The 12,948-nt window shown below is 45.2% G+C and overlaps 1 protein-coding gene across 4 annotated transcripts in view; it reads left to right on the forward strand.

Annotated features, from left to right (window-relative positions):
- CCDC9B (coiled-coil domain containing 9B) overlaps nucleotides 1–8,363 on the forward strand; it is a 43,384-nt gene extending 35,021 nt beyond the window's left edge. For 3 of the 4 annotated variants that reach the window (XM_085223983.1, XM_010710851.4, XM_010710852.4), the window contains 2 exons: nucleotides 52–845; nucleotides 6,217–8,363. In XM_085223983.1, coding sequence (XP_085080109.1) covers nucleotides 52–813 — 762 coding nt within the window. In that variant the 3' untranslated portion in view covers nucleotides 814–845; nucleotides 6,217–8,363. The remainder of the gene's footprint in view (nucleotides 1–51; nucleotides 846–6,216) is intronic. The other variant, XM_085223982.1, reaches the window with a different exon arrangement.
- Nucleotides 8,364–12,948: the final 4,585 nt, after the last annotated feature.

The following is a 12,948-nucleotide window of genomic DNA, read 5'->3' on the forward strand; positions in this document are numbered from 1 at the left end:
TTGTTTTTGTTTTTTGTTTTGTTTTTTGTTTGTGTTTTTTTTTTTTTAAAGAAGAACATTGGTACAGACAAGCAGAAAAGCAAAGGTGAAGAGGCAGTGGAAGAGAACTGCACAGCTGAGTTGGAGGAGAAGGTGAAACCGCCGAGCCTTCAAGAGCATGGGAGGAGAAGTGGGAAGGCCTTGCCTGCCCACAATGGACAGAAGGAGGAAAGGAGAAGAGTGAAGGGGCTCAGCAAGGAGGTCTCTGAGGCCAGCACAGGTGACTTGGAGCCAAGGCCCAAGGCAAGTAAGGAACATACTGAGGAAGATGCCAACGGGAAGCCTAGCACTGCTGATGTGGTGAAGGAGAGCACAAATAGCAGTGCTTCACAAAGTGGCCTTCCAAGTGCTGTGCAAACCACTAAGCGCAGCAGTGAGGAGATCTTGTTATTGCCCGTGGGAGCTGATTTAGATGGAGGTGGCTTAGAGAAAAAGTCAGCTTCTGAATGGGAATCCACTGAGAACTCTTCAAACAACCATGGAGGAAAGCTGGACACAGATGCAGGAGACAGACTGGATGCAGATCAAGGACAGCTGGTGGGAAAAAGAGGGGAAGAAGTGGCCCAAAACACTGCCCTTGAGGGACAAACACTTGCTCTGAAAGGAGTTGAAGATGCTGAAGACACTAAACACACAGGAGAGCCTTTGCCCACAGAGAAAGACAACTCCAACGAGACTGTTGTTCCTGAGCAGGATATGGCAAAACTACAGTCCAGGGAAGGGGACCAGCCTGAGGATGGCAAGGACAAGGACAGTGGGGACACACTCGACTAGCAAATAATGCACCAGTTTGCCTGAGATGGAAGGTGAGTTCCTGACCCCACTCATCATCGTGTTTGTTGCCCTGTGACACTCACAGCCATAGTACAGGTTCACAGCTCCATTTTCCGTGGCCACAGAGGCAACATATCAGATAGCTATTCGGAAGTATTCCTTAACTTTTATATGGATCCCTCAGATACTCTAAATCTGTGCACCACAGATACCTGCCTTGGTATGGATGCAAAAACAATGGAAATTAGGACAGAAAAATTTGTACAGAAAACTGGGCTGCTGAGCCTGGCTGGTGACAAGCATGAGTTAGGGCACAAACTGAAACTATTCCTGGAAAGGGATAATCTCAGAAAAGTGAGAATAAAAGCATGAATGTATTTCTGTCTGTGATAATCACAACTAGAATAACTAGAGGTTAACGTGATCCTGTTCCCAAAACACATACCTATAGAGGCCCATCTTGTGAGCAGCAGCCCGAAAAAGCTTGACTTCAGATGGGATTCTGCGATTGTAATTGCTCTGTGAATGTTAAAACTTGAATTATCTGGCAACAATGACATGTAAGGCAGGATAAGATGGCTTACGAACCAAACAGAAAGGGGAAAAAACAGACCTGGTTACATAGCAAAGCTCTGGGTTTTATTCAAGCAAAGAAATTTTTTCCAGAAAGGCAAATGCAGAACAGGAAAAGCCAAAACAAAGGTAGAAACTAGGGAGGAGGGACAAAGGAGGAGAGCAGGAAGTCTTTGGCAATTACCTTTGCCAAAAACGTTCTTCCCAGGCAATGTCACAGATCAGGGTATCATCCACACGTGCTACATCAACCCAATAAGTCAGGATGTGATTCTGCCACCAGGTGAGGCCGTATCTCACTACCCTGTAAGAAGAAAGGCAGCAGCAATATTCCTAAGTGGGCACTCCAGGCCATCAGCTGCCCAAACTGCCCACCAAATGCCTTTCCCTCATTTCAGCAGGCTGTTCTTCAGACACCTAACCAGCAGCTTATCAGCTGGTTTGGTTTCATATTCATCCCAGAGACACAAAGGGGCTTAGAGATGAAGTGGATAAACTGCTAACAAAAAGACTTTCCCTGCAATCCAGTTCTATACAAAAGGCACGGAGAAGCTCAAGCACTGCAGCTATTTAAAAAAGACAAAACACTATGAAGTAGCAGGAGCTGGTTCTGTACTGTAACTAAAACTCTTTTAAGTGAGGAAAATTAATTCCAGCAGTATTTAAGAGAAAGTTGAGACCTGGATGCATGTAGTACTTGGACTTCACTGCGCAGACTGTGCCTCTCCAATCTACCAGAAAACCTAGAAGTAGAGGAAGGAGGAATTAAAATTATCCTGAGTGATAAAAGTAGTCATTAATTAGACACCAGCTAATAGGGAACAATAAATTAGAGCAGTCCATTTTCATCTCAGCAATGCAGTGGAGATTCCTTTGGCTTCGTAATGGGGCCCTCAATTCAGCACACAGTTCTTTACTCCATCACTCTTCAGTTAATTTATTAAGGCAGGCTTAATTATAAACACAGCCTTATGTCTTGGAGAAGACTTGGAGGTGACTTAAGCTGGTGTTTGCACTTAAGCACTCATGCATCCATTTGGCTAAGCTGGAACCTGAGACCAAGATTGCTCTCTAAATTATTTACTGCTTGGAAAACACCAACCATAGCGATGCCAGGGGATCAGTCCCACTGTATAGCAACTGAGAATCCTGAAGGCAAACGTGGTGTGGGGAGACTGCAAGGTGGCAGTGGGCAGCAGATGGTGTGTGCAGTACTCATAGGAACAAAGATCACAGCCCTCATGGAGACTGCTGGAGGGGTCACTCACCTTTTGAAGGACTTTCTCACAGAGAGGACACCTGTGGAGGTGCCAGGATGAGCCAGTGCAGTGATTTCTATGATCTCATCTCAGAAACAGGTTTCTCTTTTTCATTTTTTTTTCCCATTACATCAACAGCATTCAGGGAATGAGAGAGTGAGCACAGCATGGCTGTTTGTTTTTAGTGATGTTTTGGGGCATCGCTGTCACCTCCTCAATACTGAAGTCACCACAAAGCGATCTGACCTCTCCTTTTGCACCCAGAGACAGCCCACTATCAGGATTGGCTTCCCAGAAAAGATCATTTGCAGACAGGGTGAGTTATGCCAGGAGGACAGAGGGCCTGTCTTTAATTCTCTGCTCCATGTGTCCAATTTGCCAGGAACACCTCTCAGCATGGGGTGAAATAAAAAGCAAGACCTGGATTTCCTAGCACCAGCTCAGCACAACCAGGACAATTCATCCCTTTGGACTGACAGCAGGGCTCCTAGGAGCAACAAAACAGCAACAATGACAACAGCAACCAGAAAAGCAAAAGCTCATTTGGCTCAAGTCGGTTATGTTGTCAGTGTGTTTGAAGCAAAAAGGTCTCGTGTCTATTCCTGCTGTTGCTTTGAAGTTCCCAAATCAACATGACAGGCTACATAATGACACAAATGGCAGTCATAAATAACTATGGGCTGGTAACAGCCACTAACCTTCTCCCCTGGCTTCTTTTGCCTTGTACAGCAGATTAGTTTCAGACCATGTTATGTATAAAATGCTGCAAAGCTCTATCTTGTTTTCATGTAATTCTCCCAAAAGTGTTATTTCACAGCAGTTTTTTGGAACCAGATTCCTTAGGCTTGCAAAGCAGAGAATGTTAATGTCATGTTTTGAAGTACTGGCGATTCAGTTTCGATACAGTGCAATTTTTGCAAAAATCAGCTTAGAAATTGATGGGATGATTTTCCAAAATAAAAAACCTATCAACTCCCAAAGGGATGTAAAAATATCAATTCCATTGTGAAAGTCCCATCACATAAAACGATTCTGTAGCAGGCCAGTGCACCTGATGTCAAGAAGATGGGAAGATGTCCCCTGTTCCAGGATCCGACCTATCCCAAAGCACAGCAGTTATCTGTAGCACTGGATTACTCAGCAGCTGCTGCTAACTCAAGCATTTCTGCAGAGCAGTAGCTCCTTGCAGCAGCCACTATGTGAATTTCACAGCTTCCACTGCTAATGTCTATTTATGGCACTGAAAATCTCCTGCACCTTCAAACCAGTTGGAGATGCTGTGCAGTGAGCATGGTGGAGCTTTCATCATTTGCTTCAAATAACAAGGAATAAATATTTACCCAAAGTGCAGGACTGGAATCCCTGGAGAATGTCCAACAAGTCCCAGAGAAGTAAACGATACACAAAAACCACAGAAGCTTTTTCCCTGAATTCTCTTGAGAAAATTAATCTTAACATCTTTAGAGAAAATGCAGCTGGGGGTACATTTCCAGAGCAGCTCCAGGGATCTGACCTTCCAGCTCCAGCTGACGTCAGCAGGAGTGGGGCAGGCAGGGCCTGTGTGCTGCAGGATGGGGAGGGCGGACGGGGTCAGCTGTCTGATGCAGATCAGTGCTAAAGGTTGGTGCAGGAAGCAGGACAAGCAGAAGCTAACACTTCTCGCTGCAGTTCCAGGGCTACAAAGAATATACCTCTTCCCTCAAGGTCCAAGAGTTGAGAAGATACTGCTGCTGTCTCAGATGTTGGTCCGGGACTAGGCAGGCAGAGATCTCAAGGGTTTAGCTTGGAGAGCACTGGTTGCCCTGGTCCTTCTGTGCAACCCAGCATCATATTGTGACTTGTGGAGAGAAGAAACTACTAGAAGCTGTTAATGCATTGACAGGCACGGACCTAAACTAGTCACTGGTACACCTTTGCTTCCTTATGGCTACTTAGTGAGCACAGTAAGGCTGAACCTAAACAGGGGCTCTGGCAGGCAGGCTGTTGCCATTCTAAGCACTGAACATAGAGCTGCTCGCCCTGCTTTGCAGCCTGCAGCTGCTGCTGGTATGGCAGAGCTGAGAGAGGGGAGCACGCACCCACACCTCAGACGTCTGCGTTAACTCTCCTAACACAAACCCCAGACAAAAAGGAGGCAGAGATCAGTACACCACATTCTGATCTGTGTTTTACTTTCCACCAGCTCTGTGCTGAGAGGGAACACACAGAATGCAGAAAGTGATGGTAGCTTAAAACCACTCCAGCAGGATCCTCCACCGAAGCCTGCCTTCTCACATTTCAGCTCACCAAGAGTAGCAGTGATAACCAGTGGCAAATCTAGGCAGCAACCCACAGATTTGGCACTGCATCCTCTTGTTGCTGATGGCAGAACTAAAGGCAGCACACAGCCACACTGCTCTCCTGAGTCCCAGACAGAAACACCAACTAAGGGCCAAGCCTCCAGCAGCCCATCAGTTATGGAAAAGAGGATACAGCAAACAGGAGAGAAATGCTAATCACTATTTCTAATTACTAAAAGCAATGACTCTAAAGCCCACCAGTGTCTTGGATGCAAAGACTTGCTCATGCACAGAAAAGTTTCTGTACTGAAAGGATAATACTGCAGAAGAGGAAAGAGAATGTCTAACTGCAGGAAAGAGCGCAGGGATGACAATGAGATTTTTGGAACCATTAACAATCATATAGATTAACGATAAACAGAGCTAGCTCTGGGGTCATTTCAGGCTTGTAAAACAGATTATAAAAATGCCTACAGCTGCAGCCTTAGACTCTTCCTTCTGCGTCAATTATTTCGGTACCTTGGGTATGACTTCTGTGCAGTTCCATATTGGATCTCTGTCATTAGATATTTCCTTTGAATCTTCCCTTTTTATGGGAGCCAAGCTGTCTATTGCCTCTGCTTCCTTCACAATATTTCATCTATTTTTGCTTTTATATTCCTTCTCTATCCTTTCTTATGAGCTTTGGGTGTTGAAATCTGCACCAGCAAAAGGCAGAACTGTGAATTTCAACGTGGATGCAGAAAAAAATGCCAACTCAGCAATTCTGAGCAGCACTCGAGCATCCGGCAACTAGAGGAGGAAAAAAAAAAGAGTATGCCTTTCCTAATGAAAATCAATGTATTTAGGTCTGGAGGCAGAACAGCAATTTCAACTCACAGGTTAATGTTTTCACTGGAGAAAAGCTGATACAACTCCAAGATAGAGGGATGCAGAATCCTACCCCAATCAGACCTCTTGTTGCTCCAGGTGCTGTACAGGCAAAAAGAAAATCACGCAAAGATTACTGTTCTTAAGCTGAAAGGAAAGCAGTCTTACCTAGCCCAGAGGAGGACTACAAGTACATTTCATGCAGTCTCACATATTTTATTCCTCCCCTGTGCTGCAGAGCTCCCCAGTTGCTCCCATCAGATCTGGCAGGTAGATACTTGGGTTATGCCATGCTGGTATCCACAGCAGCTGCAACCACACAGGAAGGTCAGGCTGAAACTCAGCAGATATTTTAAGTTTAATGTTCAGCAGTTTCCTGAAGACTGATAATCCTGTTACTGTCTCTGCTCTTGTTTTGCCAGGATAACGTGCTGAAGGTGGTGGATGAGGAGCACAACATTACCCTCACTCTTTGATCTTCTATGAAATCAACTTTCAGCACCTTGTCTGTACCCTTGATCACCCCCAGCTCAGTTTCAGCATCAGCCCTTGCTCTCCATACGTCAAAGGGCAGGAAGGCTACCCACGCTCCCCACAAGAAAAACACCATCACTTTTCTTTCGTATTTGTTTTGCCTATATTGCAGCTGCGTGGCAATCCAATGAAATGTCTACTGTATGCACTTTATTTTGTTTAATAACTAATTCTGTTTAAAGTTAAGATTTTTCCTTCTGGGCAGCCTACCCACTTCCTCCTCCAGAGGCTGGCAGGGAAGCACATGTGCCAGTAAGGACAGTAGGGGCTGCTGGGCTCCCCAGAGCAGACAAGTGACAAAGCAGAGCACTAGGAGACAGCACGACAGACTGTGTCGTAACTCAGTAGGCAGGTGAAGCAGGGCAGCTCTTGTAATAGAGATTTGTACGTAGTTGAAGTGGTGGTGGGCACATACAGTAGTTGCATGGGTCACAGGCACAAAGAGGTTCTTGGGTTACACTGTTGAGCACAGGTGCTTTTGATAAGCGCATGCCAGCTATGGCATCTCATCCTTTCAGAGGATCCTTTCTCTACTCCTCCAGCTAGATAAGGTAGGGCAGAAATATCACAACACACTCAGATATAGGGTTTGGATTTTGGTTCATCCTGTACGGAGCCAGGAGTTGGATCCCTGTGGGTCCCTTCCAACTTGGGTTGTTTGATGGTTCTGTGTCAGGAGAGCACAGTTTTTTCTTATGGAAGGTAGCTGCTACATTGATGAGGTGAAGCTTGGCAAGTACTGCTGCCTAATACCAAGAAGTACAAAAGCTGCAGTGACTGAGGATACAGCTTTGTGTCAAGTGACACAAGGAGTAGAGCAGCACAAATGCAATACTCTTCCTTCTTTAACAGCAAGGAAGGAGTGGCAGCAAGGAACACAGCCAAACTGGATTTGCAAGTCAGAGCTTCCTGTCGAGTGCCAACCTTCATGGTTGACCTTCCAAAGCCTTGGGCCTGAACAAGAAGGTAACTGCTCCCTTGGAAGCTACCAAGCATAATTTTTGAGCAAACCTTAAAAGATACCTTTCAGATTAAGGAAGTGGATGAGCATTACAAACACAGATGAGCAAAAACCCCAGCTTGGATTCCCAAGCAACTGCAAGGCTCACAGCAAACAGCAACTACCAAAATATGGCTACTTATTAAGAAGCAGGCAAAAAGCAGGCACAAGTGCTTAGATTTCTAAGTGACAGAGAAGCAAGGATATCACCCTCCCTTTGCATCACTGCCCTAAAACCTGAAGCAGTTTCAGGAGTCAATTGCAGACACATATGTGTGGAGATTTATTGGATTTCATTGCAAGATGCATTTGCTAGCCAAAATGGCAGGCTGCCTTGGTGATAAGGTTGGCATATGTGGTAGACTGAAATACTGTATGCTGTTTTAATAAACTAGTATTTGCACATATAAACATTTTGCTTTTCCACATCTGTAGCACCTAAGTCATGAAGAACAAGCCTGGGAACTTCTATGTGCCAAATTCAGGACAATTTATTGGCTTCAGACCAGGCATTAGCAAGAAACAGAGCATGCTGCTTTCACGCTTTATTTGTAGAAAAATCTTTGCCTCACCAAAGCCTGGGCTGGGTTTATTTGGGAACGGATAGACAAAAGCCAGATTATAAAACTACTCCAGGTCCTGGAAATTCTCCATCGCTTAAAGACTCATTCTCCACAACCAACTTAAAGTCCTTTTTCAAAGAAAAAAAAAAAAAAAACAAAGAGCCCTGCCCTCTATCCTCCTTTTCCCCCCCAAGTCCATGCAAATCCAACAAATTTTAATGATGCCTAGGAAGGATCAAGCTCTGTACACTGCACTGTGCAGATGGTGCCTGTCCTCAGTGTAATTTCTTCCTGCTTACGAACAACCTGCTTGAATGCATTTTGGTTGGTGCCCAGACTGCAGCTCTTCAGAAAAATTGGAAAAATCATGGCTAGCTATTTCTTCTTTACAGCGAGAGAAAAGACTGAACAGATGAAAAGAAGCTGATGTAGAGGGGTTATTTATATTAAATAAAAGTTATGAGAAGTCTCAGTTTTGTAGTGTTTCTCAGCCTCGCGTGCAGAGCCTTCTCTACACAGAATTGGTACCACCTACTTCTCTGAGAGAGAGCTCCAATGTGGACCACTCAGTCCTTAGGCAAGGACCCCCCTCCTGGGCTGGCTGTGTTAACTCACCCAAAAGCTCATTGCAGCCATGCAGCAAAACACAAGGCTCACTCATCCATAGAAGTATCAAAGCTACCTCATCACAATGTCACCTTTCTTGCAAGCAAATGTGATGGCAGCTTGCAGAGTGCAAATTAAGCTGCCTGTAGAGGCACCTGTCCCCTCTCAGCAGTGGTTGGTAGCTCAGGGATTTTGCTCAAGATATTCTTAACTATCCCATGCAACAGGAAAGCAGAAGCAACTATCAGGCAGAAGACACCTTTTTCTTCAAGTCAAAGGAACAGCTTGCTACTACTTTCAGTTGGCAAAATTCTACTATCAGTTTCAACACAATTCTGTAGTCAAATTGAATATTAAAATGGATTACAGACCAGTGAATCAAATCTCGATTTCAAAGAGATCAAGAAACTCAACCTAAGGGCAAAAATACACCTGGATAAGGTTGGAAATACTTCAGCCTCAGGAGCTTCACAATCCAAGTGCTGAAGGAAGCAAAACTAGAAAATCTTGACAGTCGTTCTAGCTCTCTCTTCCCCACCTCAACAAGACTAATGCTATAGCAGAAGGTTATCACCCAGGTATCTAAGAACAGGCAAAGCCCAGTACAGAGAGACTAAAAGTATAGAAATAACAGAAACATTCACCAGTTTTCCACACCAGTTCCCCTCTGCATCAATTGGTTGCAGAAGGCATAGGCGCCTGAAGCTAAACTGGCACTTAGCGAGAAATTCTTGTAATTTAAAGTATGTAATAGTGCTTTTTTTAGTTACGTGGAATGCTTGAAGTCAATTAGAGGTACAGAGCAGGGTACAGCACTGCTGTGAAGTTAAAACACTGCCTACTGCCTTCCCTTTGAAGAGCTGTACAGCCCGCTCACAGGTTTGCACTCACAGCCACTGGCAGGCAAAGTCTGCAGCCATTCCCTGAGCACAGCAACACAGCAGCTGACCAGAAATGAGGTGCTCCCAAAGCTCACTGCCTCTCTGAAGACCATCCTGAAGTCAAACTTCACCTCCTTTGCTTTAATCCAGCTCTGATGTGGCTGTTTCTTCTATCATTCTCTTCTCCAATACAAACACACACACATACACACACACAAAACACATCCCAGTGGCCTAGCGAGATTAATTTTGGCTTCCCTGAAGGAGATCCACGATGCTCAGAAGCAGCCACTGATTGCGTTATCAACATTACGCCGCAGGATTGCTTTTCAGCCTCACCAATTAAGCCGAAATCTGGAATAAAAGCATAATACCTTCCTTCTCAGAATTACAGCTCAGTCCTAGAAATCAGGGAATAAGAAAATACGCATTACACCAGATAAGGCCAAGAGAGAAGATACGCATGGGGAAACAGGTATCTTTTATCATATGAAAATGTGAGCCAGCTACTGGAGCGCATTACACGCCCCAGTAATTTTTTTCCAGCTATTTCCCCTCCTTCTGGTCATATCAGTGCACTCTCCTAGAACAAATTGAGCTCAGCAGAACAAGACCAGTGCGTACAGACAGAGGGCAAGTGCATTAAGTCAGTCAGGTTCCTTCCTCGCTCGTAAGACCCTTCTCAGTCAAAAAGGAAAAGCAGAACATGGTTTGGTCTTCAACTCCATTCTCTTAAGCAATTACTGTGACTAGGAATTGGAAAATTTAAGATACCATGTTATTTACTTTCTCCTGACACTTGACAATGATGTGTTCTGACACTCCGGTACAGAACTATACTGCACTTGAAGCACAAATATGCAGTGATTTCTGCACCACAAACTCTTCTAAAGGCTCTTAGAGATCAAGAAATCTGGAATCTGGGCCCAAAATAAGGAGGCTTGAATTACTGCAGGGAAGATGGCATTCCAGAATCAGTAGCACATTTAATCAACAAGAAGCTCAAATGGAATAAATAAATAAATAAAAATAAAAAGCACAGATATCACTATTCCAGATATATTCTTAGAGCCATCATGCTTTCACATGACTGTCCCATAGCCAGATGTGATGCTGTTAACGTCCTCAGATCGCTCCAGTAAACAGTTTCAGATTTAACACTTCACTCGTGTTTAACTTATCTCCATCCAAACTTTCAGACAGCTCTCTCCACACATTGGAAGCATGTGTGGAGACAGTTCTGCAGGACTGCATGTGTGTCAAGGGACTGATCTCAGCAGCAGTTCCAAGGATACAGCATGACAAATCACAGTGTTAGTGATTCCTATCTAGGAAACAGCACAAAAGCCTGTGCCTTCTCTCACCTGGTACAATTATGCTGGCTAGAGAAACGATGCCGTACATCCTTAAGTGATCCTCCTCTAACAGGAGCAAGAGGGGAAAGACTGATACAGTGCTGTCTTCAGTTTGTGAGCAGTTGGTAAGTGCACCACTCTGGGGCTCAATAAATACACATTCAAGACACAGACAATTGCTTCAGTGCAAAGACAACAACACAACGCAAAAATTCACAGTCCAGAATGACAATCCAAGCTATTACCTCTTGCAGCCAAACTACCTTCCCTAAACATTCCTAGTATCCCCTGTTATTAAAAGTTCATGTACACATGCACCGTTATCCTGAAGATCCTTTGCCACTAACACCATGCACAGGTGAGAAGCTTTAAGTTGTTACAGCTCCTGAACACAAGACATCTCTCTCCTGTTACACGGCTGATTGGAAGAGGGCCATGCAGCCCATTTAATTCAATTCCCTTCCTCCTTCCATCTGCCCTAGACAGCCATGCCCTATTAGTCTTCTGAGAGCAATTGTATTTAAAGTGAAAAAATGCCAGGAGTCCAAATACATCCACTGTGCTTGGGATGTACTGTTCCAGCCAGCGTAGGCCTGCCAGCTCTGAGCTGCAGGCCAGTACCAGAGCAATCCCAGCCTCTGTATCATTCTGCCCAGCTTTTATTTATCTTTAAAGATGGTTTTAAAAATTAAACATGAGCTCTGTTCCAGAGACACCTCCCAACTGCTTCTGTATTAACTACCAGAGCCAAAAAACAGATTCAATTGGCACCAAGGAAAAAAAAAGAAAAAAGAAAAAAGAGCATGCTTTGTTTTTGCTTTGCCCATTCCTCCCTTTGAAAGCTCTTTCCTCTACAACCAGATGTGTACCAAAAACAACACAGAGCAGCAGCTTCATCAGCACCCAAAGCTCCTGCACGCATACAGCAGCCCTACAAACAAAACAGGTACTGATATGCTGCAGGTACAAGGAAACCAAGTCACCCACTGCACACAGGGCTAAACCCAGCATGGACAAAGCTGCAGAGCAGTGCGCTGCTGCCAGGATGCCATCAGTCACTACAGCAAATAAAGGCGAAGAGCTCAGATGCAGCCCAGAAGGTAACAGTGCAGCCACCCGATCCAGCAGCAGCAGGCTTTCCACTCCTTCGCCTCTTCTAGCTTTCTCCCACCTGTCCTGCAGAAAGATGGCAATTTTACAGGCACATTTTTGTTTGAGATGACTAAGCATGATCTTTTCCCTTCCCACCAGCTTGCCTTCTTCTCTTGTGCAGTAGCAACATAAAGCCTTCTCTGCTGGAGAAGAAAACTAGAAAAGGGTGAAAGATCACATCCAAACCACTCCATCCTTTTGCCCATTTCCTTCTGGAAACCCTCTGCGCATAGTCCTCTGCCTTCAGCACATGCTCAAGTGGAAGCATCCAGCCAAAGCAGGCCTTTGCTCAAAAGCACACCAGTTTCAGTATGAAACAGCTATTTCCCCACCACCTCAACTTAAGAATAGGGAAAAAAAAGCGCCATGGATTCGACATGTGGCACGTATGACCAATGTAATTCATACATGCCAGCAGAGCACCTTTCCCATCCCCAGCAATGTCAGTTCCAAGTATCACTTTACAGTGACCCGTACAGCCTCACTGTTATGCCATACAACTGAAAGCACACGCATGACACAGGCACACAGCTTCCCAGCGGGCAGCCCAATGGTCTGAGTGACAGCCACCACCTTGCAACCACGCCATGCCACCTGCCCAGACCTCAGCTCAGCAACGACAGCAGGAGATGGGCGCACACAGTCTCACCTACAGGGACCAAAAACAAATGAACGAAGATCACGATACATCACAGAATGGCCTGGGCTGAAAAGGACCACAATGATCATGTAGTTTCAACCCCCCTGCTATGTGCAGGGTCACCAACCACCAGACCAGGCTGCCCAGAGCCACATCCAGCCTGGCCTTGAATGCCTGCAGGGATGGGGCATCCACAACCTCCTTGGGCAACCTGTTCCAGTGCATCACCACCCTCTGTGTGAAAAACTTCCTCGTAATATCCAACCTAAACCTCCCCTGTCTCAGTTTAAAACCATTCCCCCTTGTCCTATCACTATCCACCCTCATAAACAGCCGTTCACAGAGCAAAGAAAGCAATTCCGTACTCAGAGCTCTTCCAGCCCCCCACCCCATCACAAAGAGAACGTACCGTATTACAGAGGC

The sequence above is a fragment of the Meleagris gallopavo genome, chromosome 5 (assembly GCF_905368555.1).
Source record: "Meleagris gallopavo chromosome 5, MGAL_WU_HG_1.1, whole genome shotgun sequence".
In the NCBI taxonomy this organism is placed as follows: domain Eukaryota; kingdom Metazoa; phylum Chordata; class Aves; order Galliformes; family Phasianidae; genus Meleagris; species Meleagris gallopavo.